The 22,469-nt window shown below is 34.3% G+C and overlaps 1 protein-coding gene across 1 annotated transcript in view; it reads left to right on the top strand.

Moving 5' to 3' along the window:
* The window catches only part of Sec16 (endoplasmic reticulum export factor secretory 16), a 627,195-nt gene extending 607,852 nt beyond the window's left edge, over nucleotides 1-19,343 (top strand). The window contains exons 33-34 of the mRNA XM_090400384.1: nucleotides 5,929-6,023; nucleotides 18,650-19,343. Of these exons, the coding sequence (XP_090256510.1) occupies nucleotides 5,929-6,023; nucleotides 18,650-18,769 (215 nt within the window). The 3' untranslated portion in view covers nucleotides 18,770-19,343. The remainder of the gene's footprint in view (nucleotides 1-5,928; nucleotides 6,024-18,649) is intronic.
* The last annotated feature ends 3,126 nt before the right edge of the window (nucleotides 19,344-22,469 follow it).

The raw sequence follows: 22,469 nt of genomic DNA on the forward strand, positions 1-22,469 counted from the left end.
GATCAGGTTTTCTTTTGGTTGTATTCGGCTGTAGATTTCCTCATTGTTCACTTTCTGTATCCAGCTTATTCTCAAGATCTTTCTATAGCACTTCCTCTCAAATGCCAATATCCTCCTTTCAGATTCTCTCAGGAGTACCCAAGCCTCACATCCATAGAGCATGCTGTTGAAGATAAAGGTTTCTACAATGTGCAGGTTAGTTTGCATCTTTATAGCTTGGCTCTTCCATATTTTGTCCATGGCTTTTAAAATAGTTGTTGCTCTGGCTATTCTAATTTTTATATCTTTTTTTTGGGGTCCAAGTCATACGTCACGTGGCATCCAAGATATGTGAAGTGTTCCACATTTTCCAGTTGAAATCTGTTCAGTAACTCCTGTTGTCTGAATATCATTATTTTAGTTTTTTCAAAGTTGACATTTAGTCCATATCTTTTTTCCTTCTGTGTATAGTGTTTGCAATGTCTGTTCCAGCCTTGCTGTATCTTCTTTAATCAATATGATATCATCTGCAAAGCAGAGGTAGTTTATTCTCATGCCATTTATTGAAATGCCTCCACCTTCTTCTTTAATCTTATCTAGTGTTCTTCCCAGATGTGTGATGATGATGATGATTGGTGATATTGGGTCCCCCTTGACTAGTGGCAAACCAATCTCCAGTCTCACCTGCTATTCTGATATTTGCTTATGCTTGGCTGTTTATATCTTTCAGCAGGCGGATCAACTTATTTTCCACACCATAGGATTCCAAGACAGCCCATGTTATATTTTGGTCTATATCATCAAATGATTTTTGGAAGTCCACGAAACAGCAGTATATCTTTTTATTCTTTCTTCGAGCTTTCTCTGCTATTAGTCTTAGTGTGCGTATTTGTTGCACTGTACTTCGATCTTTTCGAAATCCGGCTTGCTCATCAGGAAGATGTGCCTTCATATGACCCTTCAGGCGTTCTGTTAGTATTTTCATCAGCACTTTGCCAAGATGACTCATTAATGCAATAGTTCTGTAATTGGTGCATTCTAAAGCACTGCCTTTCTTATGAAGAACAACCAAGACCGATTTTTTCTACTCTTCGGGGGCATACCCTGATCTCCATATTTCATTACACAGCTTATGCATTTCTTTTACAACTGATTTTCTCCCATATTTTAGCATCTCATCTATTATGTTGTCATCACCAGGGCGCTTGTTATTTTTGAGATGTTTTATATCCTTATTCACCTCCTCTTCCAAGATGTCATTTTCAAAGATCTCTGCTGGTGGAGAGATTGCTTTTAGTTCTTTGATTACTTCTGTTACAGTATCATTTAGTTGATTTTTATATAGTTCGCTGCAATATCATGTCCATCTGTGTATGATTTCTGTCTTGTCCATCAATACTTTACCATTTTCATCCTTGACTACTACTGATCTTGTTTGCCACTTCCTATTGACATTTCTTATAAGTTTGTAGACCTCTCTAGTTTTGTATTCTCCATAGTACTGTTCAATGTCTTTGCTGGTCCTCCAACCATTTGGCTTTATCAGATCTTGCTGCTTTCCATACTTCATTACATTTTTGACGGTATAACTCATCTGCTGCCTCTGAATTGTCTCTTTTTAAGTTTCAGTTCTCTTTTCTCTTGTACCAATTTTAGGGTTTCCTGAGTTATCCATTTCTTGTTGATCTTTTCTCTTTCAGGAATTACTTCCTCTACTACTTTTTTTTAGCACTGTAGTCAGTCGTTCTGCTCTTGTATTTATGTTTTGTTTTTCACTTGGGGTCTTAAGCTTAGTTTCCAATATGTTCTGATATGCTGTTTTTAGCCTGTCTTCATTTAGTTTTGAGATGTCTCTAGCTTTTTCAAACTTTTCTTTGTACTTCTGTTTCAGTTTTAGTCTTATATTCGCAATCACTAAGCTGTGGTCCGAATCAATATCAGCTCCTTGGAATGATCTGCACTGTTGAACTGAGGTTCTCCATTTCTGGTCTATTAATATCAGGTTGATCATATTCCTGTGTTTGCCATTGAAGGAGCGCTACGTCCATTTACGACAATCTTTTTGCTGGAATTTGGTATTGCAAATCATCAGGTTGTTATCCATGGAAAATTTCAGAAGCATCTCTACACTCATTTCTTTCTCCATATCCAAATTTTCCCATAACCTTTTCCCATCCTATGTTATTTTTGCTATTCTTTGCATTCTAGTCTCCTCCAATTATGAGTATATTCTGCTTCGGCACCTCATCAATTACTAGTTGTAGATCCCTGTAAAATCTCTGAATGTTTTCATCTGTACTCTCTGCAGTGGGTGCATATATTTGAATGGTTGTGATATTAAATGGTTGGGCACTGAATCTTGCAACCATTAATCTTTGACCAACTGGTTTGTATCCTATCATTGCCTGATAGGCCTTGTTAGCAGGAAACCTACGCCTGCTTCATGCTTACTTTCATTTCCTGACCAGAGAACTCTTCCACCATTTGATTCTCCTGACAATGTCCATCTCATTTCTGAAATACCCAATATATCACATCTGTGTTTCTTCATTTCTTCTTGAAGCAACTGCAATTTTCCAGTTGCCCAGAGTGTACGGACATTCCATGTGTCAATTGATATTCCATCCTTTACAGGCCTGAGTTTGATTTTTTTGTCTTTGTTTTCACTAACTGATTTTTCTATCCAACCCTGATTACTTGATTGGGGACGCTGACCTTGTTTGACCGGGCGACGTCTGAGCTGGCATGAGTCTTTTTTCTTGTACTTTGGCATCAGATTTCAATCGTGTTTTTTTTTTACTGTCAGCACATCGACACTTATCTGACAAACCCTTAGTCTTCCTTGAAGAGTTTGGGAGAGAATTAGAAAGAGAAGAAGGAGCATATTGTTTTTCAGCAAAAAACAACTTGCAGTTTTTGCTAAATATTATTAAAAGTTGCAATATTTATTACAATATATGTAGCACACATTCACACATCTAATATTAAAATGTGTTTTTATTTTATTTTTTCTACTCACTTCAGTGCCTTGATGTGACGCATTGCTGCTTATCATATTAAGCCAGCCCTGTTTTCTACTCAGCTCCTCACACCACGCTATAGCTCCAAGCTGTCTCCCAAGCTTCTTATAATCACTGGCCTAGTAATTTCACATATATACTTTTCTCACAGAAGTCTTCATATGGCTAGCCATGACCCAGGTGTTCACTTCTTTATCACTCACACTAACTGGAGTGAAGTGCAAAAACCCACTCACAATCTCATCCTCTGATGAAATGATTAGACCTAAGACTGTTGATTCTCTCTCATGCCTTCCCATATACTGCCTAAGATAGTTGTCTCAACAATTCAAGAAATTTGTTTTCACCCAAATTCCATCTCTTCATTCCAATTTATATTATAACAATTAAAATCATCCATAATAATCACTCTTCCCTTGTTTGCTAACCCAAGTTGCTTGTACATTTCTTCATCACCACCCTCCATATTTCCTGACCTATAGCAACATCTGACTAAATATCTCTTCCTGTCAACCTCTACCTCACACCACACTACCTTAAAACCATTTCCACTATTTCCCTGCTTCATGTGTAACTTATGTGGCATAATTCTTGTTACTAGTTACAGTTCATTTAAAATATGGCTTTAAAATTTAACATCCAGTGTAGGAACTCTAGAGGGTTACTTTAAGAAATGGAAACTTTGCCCAAATGCAGATAAAACTGAAGTATCCTGCTTCCATCTGAACAATAGGCTTGTCAGTAAGAACTTCATCACATTACAATATAACAAGTTTCCCAAATATCTGGGTATCACATTGGACCACCCATTGTCCTACAGGAAACATCCAAAGAATACAGCAACTGAAATCAAGACATAATAACATCATTCAAAAACTTTGTGTATCCTCTGCTACCACCTTACACTCATCAGCTCTAGATCTGGTATTCTCAGTAGCTGAATATTGTTCACCTGTTTGGTTCCACAGTCCACACGCAAAGCTCATTGATACTCAGCTTAATAACACCCTGCAGCTGATATCTGGTGCAATCAGATCAACGAATACTCATTGGCTTCCTACCTTGAGCAACATCCTGCATCCATACCTTCAGAGTGCTGATGCTCTCCTTTGAGAGTACAAGAAGATGAGTAATCATCCTTTTCTCCCTGTGCACAAGGACATTCCGGACTTGAGAATAAGTCAATTTAAAATCTAGAAGACTACCAATATGTTAAGCAGAAAACTTAGTTACAAATAATAAATTAAAGACTTAATTCGGTATGTTAGTCAAGCAAATAATTGTTTAATATCTGACATGTTTCACTGACTAATATCTGTCAGCATTTTCAGGGATACACTGGTAAGCAATGGAAAGTAACAAAAACTAGGAATAACTTTATATAATTTTTAGAATTGTTGGTTAGTTTCCTAGTTTTTGTTACTTTCCATTGCTTACCAGTGTATCCCTGAAAATGCTGACAGATATTAGTCAGTGAAACATGTCAGATATTAAACAATTATTTACTTGACTAACATACCGAATTAAGTCTTTAATTTATTAATGCTAGTGGTCAAGAAAAAAGGTCATAATATGATTAGTTACAAATAATTTCATCTCCAGAGAAGAATGGGCAAGATGGTAGGGTACAAACAGTGACGATCCTTAACTACAAATGTGATTTTGAGGTATTAGTAACTGGTCTTTTGTTCTTGAACTTCTATGTAAGACGGGTGACCCTGAATAGGATTCACACAAACCTATTCAGGTAGATTTGTTATTTAAGTGGGGAAAATGCCTTTCTCCTCAATGTGGCTACAGTACTCCCAAACAAACAAATTTGTCACATGTCTATTGAATGCCGCCTATGTGCTTATCAAGGTGACTGGTCTGATTTCTCCAAGCTGCACTATCAGCACTAGAATGGATTAGAACCTTGGACATGAAGTTATAATTTTTATTATTATATTATATTCATGTTTATATGTTTTTTTATTCTGTATTGTAATGCATGTGCCAAATGCTAAATAAATCTTTTATCATCAGTAGCACTCCTCCCTGCCTTCTTGTCTTTTCTATCCTTGCAAAAACATTCTATCCTTCCATCTCTAATCCTGTCAGGATATCACCCTCATTCAACTATGTTTCACTTATTTCAATGATTTTTGAGCATGTAAACTCGGTTGTGATTTCCCCACCATACCTACCCTTGCTCAGCCACCTTTATCACTGCTTACCCCATATATCCCCTCAGTCGCAACTACCCACCCCCACATATAATTCATTCTATTTCTATGCTGATTATCCCCATATATATTCACTACTACTTCCAACATCCTCTCTCCCTTTCCACCCTGACTCCCCTCCACTCTCATTTCCCTGTTCCTCTTGCATTCTCATTCTTCATCTCTCACATTACTATTATTACTATGCACTTCTTACTTCCTCTGATCTCTCACTTGCATCACAGTTTGACCTTAAAAAAAAAAAAAAAGGTTTTGCAGAATTTTGGATGGTTCTGTTTCAGGGAAGTCATGGCATCTTTATATAGTACTCAGTATGTATGCTTAACTCATATCTCAGCTTCTCCATCTTATTTCCTCCCGCTCCACCCTTCTTTTGTCCTGTGTAATCATTCATTTTATCTCCATCAGGAAGCAGATAAAGTAATGATCACTCATTGAAACTGTTGTAGCATTCTCTAGACTAATCATTGCCACTTCCTTCTTAGGAGGGGAAGGAACATTGTCATATTGCCCACAGTTGTTGGCAAACTGTGAGTAAAATCTGAGTAATAATTTAATGATAATTTTTGTTTGGATTATAATTGATAACTGATATCAAATAGTAAATAGATAAATAGTAATTAATATTCATTTTGTTAACATTAATACTTTAATATTTAATTATTACTATGATAAATTTGTCTTATGAAACAATTTCATTTCAGTTCCTGATCAGGAAGATAATACGCCAGCTGACTTTGTAACATCAGGACAACCATCTGTTAATATACCTCATACTGATGGAGATTCTGCTAAAGAGGTAAAATATCAGTGTTATTTTCCTTTATGGAATAAAAATCACAACCAACATATTATCTGCTTTAAGACCAAAAAAAAGGGGTTTATATAGTATAATCCCATGTACTCAATAAGTTTAATTCAAAAATTACTGCATGGCATTTCAGAAGTTGCATAACATATAGGTCATATATAAATCGCTGGCATGGTTGGCCGAGTGGTTAGCATATCTGCTCTCCAGCCAAAAGGCTGTGGGTTCGAATCCCACCATGGATGTTTGTGATTGTCTGTGAAAATACTAGTGGTGGTGGTAAGCATTAGATGGCACTGGTGTAGATGGAGAGATGGAGAGTAGGTGCCCTCCCTCGATGAGTCTTAGGACTCCCTGGAGGTGTCGTGCAATAATAATAATAATAATAATAATATTTCTCTTTATGGGAAAAAGCTTTATCTGAAAGTCTTGACTTTTTCAGTAATGCATTAACCTTGTTCTTGGAGAACTAGGTGTCAAATCAGATTTCTACTTTAAGATGAAATACTTGAAATATCATGGAAATATAATAGGGATCTCTGTTTAAAGTTTTGTAGATTGGGAAACGGCATATGACAAGTTGTGAAGAGTGTTCAAAATACTACAATTATATTGTGTAAACATGACATTGAGTAGTGCATAGACTGTATTTAAGTTTTATGTCAGTACCTCGTTGAAGGAGGTACAGGAAGGGAACAGAGGTGGATGAATTGGAGGTTGTTGGGATATTACAGAATCTCAGTGTGAATACAACTATAGGATTAGATGGGATATCAGCCTGTGTTTTGCGGGATTGCAAGGAAACTCGAAATGCCTTTGACTAGGCTCTTTAATTTAAGTCTCAGCTCTGGTAGAGTTCCAAGGGAGTGGAAAGAGGGCAAAATAATTCCCTTGCATAAGGGAGATTCAAAGACTGCAGCAGCAAATTATAGACCAGTCAGTGTCTCAGGTGCAGTGGTAAAAGTACTGTAAAAATTGGTCAAAAAGAAAATTCAAGAATGGGTAGTTAAAGATATACTGTATGAAGGGCAACATGGATTTGTGAAGGTTAGTCATGCCTTAGAAATTTACTAACTTTTTATAGTAGAATAACAGCTGAGTTGGATAAATGAAATGGCTGCACGATGATTCTGCTGGATTTCGCAAAGGCATTTGACTGAATACCACATGGAACTCTGTTACACAAATTAGAACATGGGATGGATCTGATACTGGTTATGTGAATAAGAGGGTGGCTGCTTGACAGATAACAAAAAGTGGTATATGGAGAGGCAGAATCAAGGTGAAAGGTGGCTGACTAGTCGTGCTTCACAAGGTTCACTGCTGGAACCACTACTGTTTAATTTGTACATGAATGATATAGGGAATATTCAGTTGTTGATGCAAAATTAGACAGAGTAATAGTTAAGGTGATGTGGAGAGCTTGTAAGATGATTTAAATAGACTGTCAGTATGGGCAAAAGATAATGGATGTCAGTTTAATGTGGAGAAATGTAAAGTTATGAATTTTGGGATAAATAGATTACAATCTGTGTATGTGTACCATATTGATGGAATTGTACTCCAGCAAATAGATGAAGCTATGGAGCTATTGAAGAGCACACTAACAAGTAGAGATAAGGCCTTGATACATTCACATCTGGATTACTGTGCTTAGGTCTGGTCTCCTGGGTTTCTTGGGAATGAAGAAGAAGATTGAGAGGTGAGCGACCAAGATGGTAAGTGGTCTGTGGAATGTTTCCTGTGAGGGTTTGTGGGCTGCAAAAATTGGTTGATAGGCAAAAAATAGGGAATATGATCGAAAAGTTTAAGTTGCTTAAATTGTTATTATAGGTGCTGCTTCTCTTTCCAACAACTGCATATCCGTTTATAAATCTGTCTTAATATGAAAGACTGAGTAGGTGCTTTGATAACTGCTTAAGAATATTATTTCCAACAATTGAGCAATCAGATTGACTTATGATCCTCCTCAATCTCTCTTGCTCACTCTGCACAGATACTCTTGTTCATTGTTATAACAAAATTTCATTAATAAGCTTAATTTCTTACTGAAATAAATTGCTCATACACTTCATTTCATACAAACTGCAAACATTCACTCACATGAATGAACTGGGTTACCTTTCATAACTGTCATAAGCAAGAAAAGGTCGATTGCCCTTTTCTGATATCTGTTTTCTTTTGTTTGTATCAGTTGTAGTCTCTTATAGTCTTAATAATAGACGTTTGCCAGAGTTAAATCAAATTATTGATAGTATTAAGCTGAATTTGTTGTTTAACCAGTTAATTTCAAAGATAGTTTTGTGTTCATGTGAATGTGCACTCGCAATTCCACTCCCCTTTTCTCAGCCTGGTAAAACTGAATTGGCCATCAATGTGCATATTTGTATTGTTTTATACTCACTGTACTAACTACTCATCCTCATGACTCATTTCTCCTACCTTTTGTACAGTCAGCAAGCCTCCTCCATAGTAACTCTAAATGGTGTGTTACAGCCATGAAAAATAATAATAAATAGCATGGTGTTTGGTTCATTCACGTTACTATTGTATGAGAGGAGATGAGGAGGAACTGAAAAGTTCTGATAAACACCTAGAACAAAAATGATATTAAAGCAGCTGATATAACCACAAGAAAGAACATATCTTAAAACATTTAACCCCCTTGTTTCATCAAATTGTAGTAATTTGTTCTTTTTCTTTTAAGATATATAAAAAGACATGTCAGAGGTTATGAAGAAATTCGAAGAGTGGTGCAAGAAAAGTCAGCAACTGAGATTCACCAAACTTTGTGTGAGACTTTAGGAGACTGTGTCCCAACATATCCAACAGATAGTTGCCAGATGGGTGGCCAATTTTAAAACTAGGCATCCTGAGACAACAGATGTCTAGGTCAGGAAGGCCTTCCACAGCGATCACACCTGAAAACATCAATGCAGTGCATGCCATGATCCTTGATGATAGATGAATACCAGCCAGAAACATTGCAAAGAACTGAGGATATCAAGGAAACGAGTTGAGGGTCATTATTCACCAACATCTGGACATGCAGAAGCTCTCAGAAAAGTGGGTCCCAAATGTTTGAATGCCAACCAAAAGAGAGAATGTGTGCAATCATCTCAAGAGATTTGGGGTCCTTTTGAGAAATCAGGTGCAAATATTTTTGGCTCTTATTTTGACTGTTCATGAAATATATAGTTCATGGCTTCATCACTATGACACAGAGACCAAACAACAGTCAATGGAGTGGCCATTCATGCCATTGTCTTTTGGGATATGGATGAATCCTTACTAAGTATGTCAAGAAAGGTGATAGCAGCAGTTTAATTCAACAACTCTGAAAGAATTAAAGGAGACAGTGGCATAGCTAGAGCTTTTGTTGCCCTTCTCAATACACACCCCAAAAATACTACAAAAAAGTCAAAAAGATGTTTAGCATTTCTGACAATCTGAGGCTTAGTCACCATCACCACTGGTCGGACTGGCGGGTGTTTTCGTCGCAGCTCCCTAAACGCACAACAGTATGATAGGTTTCTTTAAATCTAGACTCTAGACCAGGGATGGGAAACTTTTTAAAGTGTGCATGCCAAAATCGTCAAATCTTTGATGCAAAATTTTCTCATGTGCCAACTGAAATTTTGGGAAACATATTATTATTTGGTGTCTTTTAAGTATTGGGAAGACCTTTTCAAATAATCAATCACACTAGAATGGTAAAATCAAAGAATATTGTAAGAGTGATTATTGTAAGTCATAAGATTGAATGAATATAAAAATTAGTGATGGACTTTTTACTTAAAAGTTCTTCTACCCTGTTGATAGCATGAATATTTTTTATTTGCATTTAAGTGTAATTCTAGCTGCCATATGAAGACGCATTTTTTAACATCAGCAAGAGTAAACAATTCTGAATTTTTTTTTATAAAGACCAATCAGACAGAAGTTTTTCCAATATATTAAAGTGCACAATCTCATAATCATTTTACTTGACTAAAGCACAATAAAAGAAAATAAAATTAAAGATATAATTTTATTACTTCTTAATCCCTTACAAGTAATACATGAAAATTACAGACAAAATAAATTGTTATTTACCTACATAATATATTAAACAGAAATTAATCTTTACCATTTTTAGCAGAAAACATCAACTCAAAACTAGAGTAAGAAAAATAGTGGATATTTTATTTATTTAGCATCAATGAGACTTCTGCTGCTGCTGCATCACTAATGATAGATAATTTATATCAGGTTTATATTTTGTAACCTGTAGAGATATGCATGTGCTACTAGTTTCATCTGTAAGGCTATTCCTGCTACAAGACCTAAAGTTCATCACTGAGAACAATCTGAAACTTCTGTATGTACAAAAGTTTTAGGAATAGCATTCCAAGTTCTTAGTACCTCTTTTTTTGCACTTCTCTCTCTCTTACTCCCGTCTCTAATCGCACCTTTTCAATATTTTCCAAGTCAACTCTGAGGTCAACAAATTTCTGCCTCCAAATTGAATTACTTTGAAAATCAATCAATTGCATTTCAAAACCATCCATATTTATCCACAAAAACTTGCAAGTTTATTTGAAGATGTTTTCGTGTCCTGTAGTTTGTTTCAAGTCATTTAAATGTTTGTAAAAATCTGCAAAAAAGATCAGTTTACAAACTCACATGATGTCATACATTTCTGTATAACACATTTGTTGATTAGTTAAAAAGAGATTGATCTCATCCAAGCATTCAACGAACATTGTTGTACATTATTAGTCCTTTATACACCAAATCCACCTCATTCAATAGATTCTGAAATTGTCTTTTATTCAAAGCACGTGCAGAAATGTAATTAACAACCTTGGTTACTGTGTGCATCATTTCTTGAAGTTCCTTTAGGCCAACATGAGGACAATTTATATGCTTTAGGATGCAATGAAATCTATCAGTGGATGACTAACATACTTTGCAAACAGATTTACAAATACTGCTTCCTTACCAATCATGCTAGGTGCACCATCTGTTGTGACAGATACCACTTTTGAAATATCAGTTTGTCAAATAGATAATTCGTTCATAACTGCTTTATATATTTCAACCCCACTGATACACTCAGGGCGTGTTACAAGATTAATCTTCTCTTTGCATACTTCGTCATCCCTACAACATCAAGCAATGATTGCCAGCCTAGCTGATGATGTAATGTCTGTGCTCTCATCAACACAAATAGAAAAGAACTTACATGAAGCCAAATCTTAATTGTTCTGCTGTATTCCTTTCCAACTTAAGTATTCTATCCTTAATTGTTTTTCTACTCGCAGACAATTCTTTAATGTGCTGAATAATTTTTACCTTTTCTGAAAGATCGTCAAAAAGGAAAGGAGCACATTCTAGCCATGCTTTTTTAATATACTCCCTATCACTGAGTGGTTTTCCATGTTGGGCAATAACTTTTGAAACCTCAAAACTAGCAGCAACTAAGTTGAAACTAGGCCTACCTGAAATAAATTTCATGAAAGTATCAGACTATTTTTTTGTCTTGCTCAGTTCATGAGAAATTAATTCTCTTTGTTCTTGCTCACTTTTATTATTTAATTTCTTATGAACAGTTTCAACATGTCTCTTTACAGAAGAAGTCTTACAAACAACTGATTCGGAACATAAAATGCATAATGCTTTATTATCTTTCTTAATCATGCCAAATCAGTCCATTATTTTTTAAATTGTCTAATATCGTTTTCATTTGAATGTCTATGTGTCTTTGCTGGTGGTTGTGAAATTCTGCTCAATCTGTAAAGAGCAGGAAGCAAATAAATAAATCAATATATATATAAGAAAGTAATTAAATAATTACTTACTTCATACAGCTTTTAACTTTAATGAAAATCGGATTGTGGGGTGTAAAAATGTGAACAGATACATATAGACACTGGGTAGATGCAGGTTCAAATATGAACGCCTCTTTAAAGAAGGTTGTGAAGCTTTTTTACACCGACCGAATTTAAATCGAAATGATTGCCTCTCTCTCTCTCTCTCGAAGATCTGGAAGACTTTTATTTTATGTGATCATTTAAAAAACTAATTATCTTAAATATTAATTATTTATTAATTTCTTTTAAATAAATAAATATATATATAAGAAAGCAATTAAATAATTACTTACTTCATAAGTAATTATTTTAATTCCTCTAAAAATTAGCTCTGCTAATGCATTCCTGGATCACCTATTAAAATACAATGTTGTCGCGAGCTAGGAAATGAAAGAAATTAACAAATAATTAATATTTAAGATAATTAGTTTTTTAATGATTACATAAAATAAAAATAACAGTATTACACAACTGTGTATTACTTTGTTGCACAACACAGTATTACCACTACCCATAATATCCAGTGGGATAAAACTATTCTCCTTCATAGATACATGTTCAAATATGAACGCCTCTTTAAAGAAAGTTGTGAAGCTTTTTTTACACTGACCGAATTTAAATTGAAATGATTACCTCTCTCTCTCGAAAATTGAGAAGACTTTTATTTTATGTAATCATTATAAAACTAATTATCTTAAATATTATTTATTAATTTCTTTCATTTCCTAGCTCGCGACAACATTGTATTTTAATAGGTGATCCACCGAATGTTCATTACTTGTATTCTATTCCTATCTGTTTGTAACACTCAAGATGTACTATTAGTTTTAGTATGAAATATCTACCTTATTTATTAATTAAAGTTATTACTGTGAACTTACGTGTTGTTTTTAATAATTATACTATGCCACAGGTTCCTCTAAAAATTAGCTCTGCTAATGCATTCCTGGATGCTGACAATGTCAAGTTCTTTCCTAATATCCTCATTTTTAATATGATATTGCCATTGATGTTATCTGTTCACGCCCCTAATCTTTCTCAGGACTCTCATATCTGTGGTCTCTAGTCTTTGGTCAAGTGCTTTACTTCTGACCCAGCTCTCAGTTCCATAAGTTAAAATTGGTTTGAGCACTGTCTTGTATACAGCTAATTTAGTGTTTTGACTAATTTCTCTCTTATTCCATATACATTTATTTAGTTGACTTCCTACCATACCAGCTTTGTTGATTCTGTTGTCTATTCCCATATATAATTTACCATCTTCACTAAAAATCGTGCCTAAGTAGCTGAAATGTTTTACTTGTTCTATAGGTTCTCCATTCACAATGCAGCTGATATTTTCAATGCTTCTGCCTATTTTCATTATCTTTTTCTTGTTATTGCTTATCTTCATACCATATCTATCACAACAGTTATTCAATTTAGTCAGGGAATCTTGCAGACTTGTAGCGGATTTATTTAGAAGTATAACATCATCCGCATAAAGCAAGGAGCTGACATTAACATCTCCAATTTTGATATCAGGTTTAATACCACTCTCCTTCATAATGAAATCCATATAGATAATGAATAACAGAGGTGATAATGTACATCCTTGTCTGACACCAGATGTAACATTAAACCATCTCTCAGTACTTCCTTCAATTCTAACTACTGAATTACAACTCAAATAAAGACAAAGTATTGCTTTATATAATGCCCCACTGACACCATACAACTACAGTGTTTTGAATAGCTTCTCTCTTGGCACCTTATCATATGCTTTTTCGAGATCTACAAAACTTAAATACAGATCTTTGTTATATTCCCATGACTTTTCAACTATTTGTCGTAAAGTGAATATCTGATCCTGACAGCCTCTATTTGGCTTGAATCCAGCTTGTTCTTCACCAAGCTTCTCTTCCACAATCCTTCTCAACCATTTCTCAAGTATACTGGCATAAATCTTACCAGGAACCCTCAGTAGAGAAATACTTCTGTAATTTTCACAGTCAGTTTTATTTCCCTTTTTTATATATGGGTACTATGCGAGCTCTACTCCAATCATCTGGAATTCGTCCTTCTGCCCAGGCCCTCTGAACTATGCAGTGTAGCCACTGTAAAACTTTTATAACTACTTGAGCATTTCTGGCCTAATATCATCGACTCCAGCTGCATTTCCACATTTCAGACTTTTGATGGCTTTTTCTATTTCAAGCATGCATATGTATTCCTGATTGCATGCCAGGTCAGGGTTTTTTTATCACTGTGCTCTCATCACTGCTAGTTTCATTTAGCAATTTTTCAAAGTAATTATTCCATACTTCAAGGATATCTTTTTCTCCAGTTTTCATATCACCTTTACCATCTCTAATTCCTTTTTACAGCACTCTTTTTTCCTTTCTGAACTCCTTCAACAACATCCAAAATATTTTGCCACCTTCTTGATATTTATTTTCTATGTTCTTACCAAAGTCTTCCCATGACTTTTGTTTAGCTAGTTTTAAACAGTGTTTAGCTTTCTTACATTTGTCTCTGTATTCTCTGTGAGCACAAGCTGACTTATTTGCCAGGAACTTTTGATATGCTTTCTTCTTTTCCTTCACTGCCTCTTTAACTTCTTGTGTCCACCAGAGAGTTCTTATTTTTCTGTCCTTGCAGATAACCTCATCACATGCCTCTGGCAGAATCAATGTTTTCTTCAGAGCTTTCCACTGCATCTCCAAGGTTTGATTCCTGTTCTCAAACTCTTTTTTTCTTGAATAATGTTTATATATTTTAGTCTACAGTTCACATCTGAGAGCTGCTCAACTTTTATTCATTTTAAAACTTTTTTACATATTCTTCTTTTCAATATGAAATTCAATTTCATCCTGCTTAAGACTAAATGTGATCGCTTCCAATTTCAAATCCTCTGTACACTCTGGTGTCCTGCACAAGGGAGAAAACATCACTATCAACAATAACATAGTCAATGAGACTTTTCTTATTCCTTGCCTCTTCTCTCCATGTGAATTTGTGCACATTTTTATGTTGGAACATGGTGTTAGTAATAACCAGTCCATGTCCTGAGCAGAAATCCAACAAATATTGCCATTATTATTAGCTTTGCTCTTTTCTCCAAATTTTCCCAAAACATTTTTGTATGTCTGAGAATCATTTCCTACTCTGCTATTTAGCTCGCCAACAAGGACCAACTTTTCCTTTTTCATTGTGTCAGTTGCTTTCTCTAAAGCTCCCAAACATTCCTCCACTTCTACCTTAGTAGAACCTTCTGTGTGACCAAGACACAAATAAGTCTCATTGTCCAGTTCCCCATTCTGATATTTGCTTACATCACTCTACTTGAGACTGACTGCCATTCAAGAAGATTAGGCTCATATTTATTGTTGAATACTATGGCTACTCCTTCTTTTCCTTGATTGTCATTGCCTGAATATAACATTTTGTATTTATTGCTCAGAAAGATCTCACCAGTTTTTGTCTTTTTTGTTTCAGTCCCCCCCCTATTATATCGATCTGGTACTTATCTAATTCCTCAGTTAGCTCCATTTCTTTGCCATTCAGGCTTCTTATGTTGATAGTACTGATCTTTAACTCTGGTGATGTTGAGTTGAGGTGTGTTTTCAGATTTGTTCCAGTAGCTGACTTTTCGCTGTTTGCCCTAGTTCCCTGGCGAAAACAACGGGGGTCCTTGTTTAACTAGGCATCGCCCCACTGGCATGAAATTCTGTCGTATTGTACCATCATTTATGTTTTCGTTTAAGCCAATAAGAATACAATATGGTTGGCTAAATCCCAAATTGGCAGCCCATCCTCATTCGTTCAGTATCCAGGTAGATACCTAAAAGGGTGCACAATGAGAAGTTGAGTATTAGACATTAGGTCAGAAGCCCTGGTCGGTTCTCCACATTCCTTTAAAGACTATGTGGAGGTCTCCTCTGTTATACAGCTTTGACCCTTAAGCACCCCTTGAATATTGATAATACATTTCACATAGCTTTAAAAATAACTTACCATATTTACTCGAATATAACTCACACCCCTGATTTTACTTTACGAAAAAAGAAATTGAAAAGTTTCGCATATACCTCGCACAGAAAAAAAAAAAAAAAAAAACATTTTAGAGCGATAGTAACTCGCTTCCCATGGTAAACCACATGCCCTCCCCAGTAGCTAATAGTGACTGCAGACACAAGTAAAAACAAGTGTTTTATTGTATCAGTGAATGAGGTACAGAGACATTTTCAGTCTGTGTAATATATTTCTCAACAAATAGTGCAATTAGAGATAACTAGGATAAAAATGGCACTAACTAATGAATCACATGTCCCCTTTCCACAGAATCTATACTATTTAGACTCAAACACCGGCAAACACACTAACTAAAAACTAGATCTGTGAGAGTCTGTCCCCCCAGCTCAAATGCAAGGCAGCAATAAATATAAATGGAAAGTGTTAAAACTAAGAAATATATAGTGAATATTTTTATGGCAGTTTCAGATATTGAATTTGGTTGAAGAGAATTAGCATTTCAATTCAAAAATTTTTGGCTTGCTTTTATGTTTGACTCGTGTGATGTTTTGTTAATACTGCACCAACCATATGCACGTCTTCATAGCTACTCTTTCTTTACTGGCCTAGCTGTCTGCTCATTAGTCATTCATGAGGGATTGTTCATTAAGTATCTCAAGTCTTGTAAATTACCGGTAATTTTTGCTTGAAATAATGGGAAAGAAGATAGTGCTATTTGGGTTGGATGCACACAAGGAAACTGCTCTCTAGACAGGAAATAGCAATAGCAATCATGGTGCGAGATATATGCGAGGATTTTACGAAAAAAACTGAAAACTTTCGTTTTTCTGAAAATTCCCAGATATATCTCGCGCTACGATTTTTAGCTTTAATTTTGGGCGAAAAAAGTGCAAGTTATATTCGAGCAAGCGTATGTTTATGGCAATGTACAGGAAATTTGAAATTATATCTAATAAGTTAAACATATTAATTGACAATAAATATTTCCAATCCATATTTTAATGACTTACAATTTAATTAAATCTAAATCCACATATATACACACTTTAGAAAACCGATGATGGTAAAGGAGTCGCACCACATCTGGCTGCCTGACGAATGATGCAACAACTGAACTTAACGAAACTTGTACATCAGTATATCGCAGAGATAGATGGCTTGGAAATAGTATCTTTGTTTCTTATTTGCTTATTACTTATTACTAAAACAGTTGGTAGGGTTTGCTTCTTTATAAAATTATATTATATTAAGTTAAAATATACAATTCCGCAAAGATGTTTGCAATGTATTTATTTATTTAATTCTTTTTTAAGGTGAGCCCTGGGTTGTGTGCCGGAAAAAAGTCATTGGTGTGTCACGTTTGGCACGCATGCCAAGGGTTGCCCACTAACCATAGATAAAGAATACAATAAATATGTTTTTAACAGTTTCGATAACGACCCAAATAATATAAATGTGTGACAGATTTTAAAAAAAAACTAATGATGAATCAAGCATTTTAGCATGTTTTTTAAATTAATTTTAATACATGCATCAAAAGGATTAAGCAAAAACTCTGATGTAATAGGGAACCACAGAAATATTATTATTACCGGGACCCTAATACCTTGTCAATGGCCTTAGTTATACGCAAAATTAGAAGAAGAAAAAAAAAAAAACGTTTTTGCAAATGTGTACTAACTGTGCTGTGCCCGCTGCTGAGAAGCAGCTGCCACAGTATAAGCAATAACCAATAAAGCAATCGCCTTAACATGCATTTTATTGTTTTATTTTTAAGAATTTGAATTATAGTATGATAAGGAAATGTAATGGTTTTGTTATATGTAAGTATAGTTGTTAAAAACTAATTAAGTAATAAAAATTACTAATTTAACATAAATAAAAGAATCGTCGACAAACAAAATTATGTCTCATGTGAAACTCAAAAAAAAGTGCCGCCCGAGGCGGATCTCCCCCTCAGCTAGGCCACTGGAAGGAGATACTGATGGAAAATCACTATGGAAGCAACTGAGCAAAGGCCTGTTGCTTTTACAGGACAATGCACTTGCTAACACTGCTCATTAAACCCAACAGACAATACATAACTTCACTGTCTGCCTCACCCACCCTATTTACCAGACCTGGCCCCATCTTACTATTTCCTATTCCCAAATTTAAAGAAACACTTGACTCAGATGAAGCTATATCTGCAGCTGAGGACTAGTTTTGCAATGAGGGAAAGACTTTTTCCTCAGAGGATTGCAAATGATGCAGCAGCATTGTAACATTTGTATAACACTTCAAGAATATGTAGAATAATGTGCAAGTTCCTTCATGATGATTATCACAACTTTTCAGCACACCCTTGTATTATAGCTTTTGAATCTTTGTGAATTACTATATAATTATAATAATATTTTGTGTATTATGTAATATAATCTGAACACAAATGTTATTGAAAATTCCCAGGCACACTAACTAACCTTCAGAGTTATTATCTTTTTTTTTTCATGACATTTGTTTATAGTTTTCTATAAATAAATATCTTGTTTGGATTTTCTCAGTTTCATCCCAATCTCAATTTCTCAATGAAATTATAAGTTTACCAAAAATTAGTTCATTTTATATAAGACTTTTTTTTAAAAAAAAAACATTTTTAGTTGAAAATAATGAAAGGAAATAGCTACGTTTCTAATTAATTAATTATTATTATATGCCAGTTCTGTTAATATCCCAGTTTTCAAGTATGTTTTGTTTTCTTTATAATAGCAAAGGATTCCTCAAATGCCCTTGATGTTTGATCCTGCTGAATTCAGCGCAAACAGAGCAACATTGGATAGCCAAAGGCCTATTTCTGGTCTCCGAAGTCGCAGAAGCTATCCTACATGAACCATTATAATATTAAATTAGGAATGTTTAAATAACAGTTTAAAAAAGTTATCAAGACTGGTGATAATACTTCCCCTATGAACCTGTGTGAATATTTTGAGCTCCACATGCCAGATATCTGTACCTAATATTAAAAAGGATCATAAAGAAGTGGAAAATCATTGAACTTTCTGGTCTCGGAATATAGTTTAATATATTTTATTGGGTTGTGAATGTTAAATGTTTCTTCGTGGTTAAAAGTATTGAAAATGGTTTTTGTAAAAAAAATAAAAAAATAATAATAATAAAAAAGAAGGGTAGGAAAAAAAAGAAAACCATAATTTGAGCTCAGAATAAAGAAGTTATATCATGTTCATCTGGTCTTGGGATATAAGCTTATAGTGGTAGCGATGAAGGTTACCATTTGATTTGTTCACCTGAAATCACATTCCTTACTTATTCATGTCACTTTATCAAGAAACTGTATAAAGAAATCAATAGAATGAGACTTTAGTTTTGATGAATTTAGATGCTCTGTGTTAAATATAAAGGTAAATGGGGAAAAAAAAAAATAAAGGTTGGTTTTAAATTTGCATTTATTTGTTTGTTAATGAAAATTAACTTTTTTTTTAATTATTGATACTTACTAATCATATGTTTTTAAAACAAATCTTTTCTGCTCTGTACCATCCAATGTTAACCAAGATTTCTTAACAAATATATAAACAACTGAAAATATCTGTTAAATCTAAATGGGTTTTGTTTTGTTTTGTTTAAAAAAAAAATCTTAAATTTGCATATTACAAAAATGGCTTAATATTACTGACAACAGCACATTCACAAGAACTGCAGTGTGGACTAAAATTAGGTTGAGTTTTTTTTTTTTTCAAAAAAAATAATAAAATTCTTCTTCTCTTCCGTCTAAGACTGGTTGAGTCTTGTCTTGAGCAGGATCTTCCAGTCTTCTCTATTCCTTGCTGTTCGAAAAAGTTCCTTATATGTTCTGCATCCCGAGATGTTCTTTATTATATGTTCTGCATCCCGAGATGGTCTTCCAGGTCTTCTTTTTTCAGTTGGAAAAGTATTGATTAGGACGTTAGGAAGTCTGTCTGCATCCATGCGTACAGTGTGTCCAAACCATCTCAGTTGTTGTTTTCTAATTTTTTCTATTATTGTCTTTTTATACAATAGTTCTTGTCTGACTGTGATGTTTGTTTTCTTTTCTATCCAACTTGTTCTATTTATTTTTCTTAAGCATTTCATTTCAAATGCCAGCAGTTTTTTCTCCTCTCTTTTTTTAACTGTCCACGCTTCTGCTGCATAGGTGTTGGTATAATTATTGCTTCATATAATTTGATTTTGGCTTGTTTAGATATCTTGTTTGTTTTCCAGATTTTCTGTAATTTTCCCATGGTGGTCCATCCTATCGCTATTCTGTGTTTGATTGTTTTGAGTTCATCTATTGTTTCTGTTAGTTTTGATCCAAGGTATATGAAGTTGTCTACTTGTTCTAATTGTTCTCCGTTTAGGGTGGCTGAGATGGTAGTTCTGTTCCTCCCTATTTTCATCACTTTTGTCTTTTGTATATTTATTGTCATGTCATATGTTTTACAGGTTTCATTTAGCTTGTTGATCAACTTTTGTAGTTCATTTGGGGTTCTTGCAAGAAGGACGAGATCATCTGCATATTTGATATTATTTATGTTTAAACCGTTGACATTGATTCCAGGCTCATTGTCTATTGCTTTCTTTACAACTTCTTCTAGATATATGTTGAATAGGCATGGGGATAATGGACATCCTTGCATTACTCCTTTTTGGATCTCTATGGGTTCTGTTGTGAGTGTGTCCTTTTTAATTATTGCATTTGTCTTAGAGTAATATTTTATCAGAAACTGTATTATATATTTGTCTATTGCTTTTTCTAGTAGAATTTTGAGAAGGATTTCTCTGTTGATGTTATCGAAAGCTTGTTTAAAGTCCACAAAACAACAATATAGTTCTTTATGGTCTTCCCAGCTAAGTTCTGCTAGTTGGTGCAATGTGAAAATTTGGTCTATTGTTGAATAGTTTCCTCGGAAACCAGCTTGTTCTATGCCTATCATTTCTTCGTAGGTGTTTTTTAATCTATTTTGTATAATTCTTATGAATATTTTATAGGTGTGAGGGAGGTGTAAATTGATTGGTCTGTAATTTCTGCAGTCTCTTTTGTCTCCTTTCTTGTATATTGGGATGATCTTTCCCTTTCTCCAGTCATCTGGGATCTCTCCTGTTTGTAGTATTTTATTGAATAGGGTTGTTAAATATTCTATTGATATGCTGCCTCCATATGACCACAGTTCAGTAGGGATAGTATCAATGCCTGGTGCTTTGTTTTTCATCTGTTTTATTGCGTATCTAACTTCTTCTTGTAAAATTTTTGGGTGATCATTATTTTCTTCTATTGTTGGCATTGTAGTTTTGTTTCCTTGGTGGAAGATAGTCTTAAAATGGTTGGACCGGATTTTTCTTATATATTCAATATTCCCAGTTTCAGTCATCTTGTTCATTGTTACTGCTTTTGCTGAGAATTCCTTTGTAATTTCTCTTACAGTATCATGGAAGACTTTTAGGTTGTTTTGTTGGTATGCTTCTTGGCATTTCTTAGCTTTTCTAACCATTTTTCTTTGGCTTTTTTGCATAAGTTATGAACTTTATTTTTTAGTGCTCTGTATTTTTCTCTATTCTCTTCATTGTTTTGTTGGTTTACAAGTATCTTGGCCTCTCTTTTCTCTTCTATGGTAGCTATGATTTCTTGGGTTATCCACTGTTTATTTTGGGTTTGGAACCTAGAGTGTCTTTTGCAATTGATAACACTGGTTCTTTTCCTTCTTCCCAGAATTTTCCGCTGTTCTGTAAGATGGAGGGTTTTAATAAAATTTAATAATAAAATTAAAAACATTCAATTACCATCAGCTTGTCCAGCAGTGGGCTTAATGGCCTGTTATGGTCTTCCAGGTAGTCTCTTTTCCCTTGGGATGTATTTGAAGAATCGATGTATTTTGGACCTGTTCTTGATGTTTACATGCTATAATCATTTTTGTCTATATTGTTGAATGTGCTGTATTATAGGTATCATATTTATTTTATTCATTATATCTTTGCTTTTCATTATATCCAGTCCAGTAAAATAAATCCTGCATTTCTTTTCATAAATTTCATTTCAACTAATGTAAGCTGTTCATCTTGATTTCTGATGGTCCAGGTTTCACTTCCATAGGTAAGTATTGGTCTTGCTTCTCACCTATATTATCACTGTAACAAATCTCTAGTTTTTTTTTTTTTATAATTTTGCATATATTTTGTAACCATCATTAAGAAGATTTATTCTACAGTAATTTACAGTTGTCTTTATTTATATATATATATATATATATATATATATATATATATATAACTGAAATAACTTGGTTTCCATCAGGATTCCAGTAGTTCTGCTCCATACATATTCCATTCAAAAAATCAATTTCATCAGTATATTTGAACAGTTCCATGATAATGCCATCTTCTTCAGGTGATTTATTGTTTTTGAAATGCAATATATTATTCAATTCCTGTATAGAAATATATTCTCCCAGATTATTTTTGGATTGCGGTATTTGTAATTACTTAATAGTATGTGACCCTAAATACTATAGCTATGTAATTTTATCATATTCATTCTTACGTTCTTTCTCTCTCT

Source organism: Typopeltis vanoorti, chromosome 1 (genome assembly GCF_054136105.1).
Source record: "Typopeltis vanoorti isolate ZY-2024b chromosome 1, IOZ_Tvanoo_1.0, whole genome shotgun sequence".
NCBI lineage: Eukaryota > Metazoa > Arthropoda > Arachnida > Uropygi > Thelyphonidae > Typopeltis > Typopeltis vanoorti.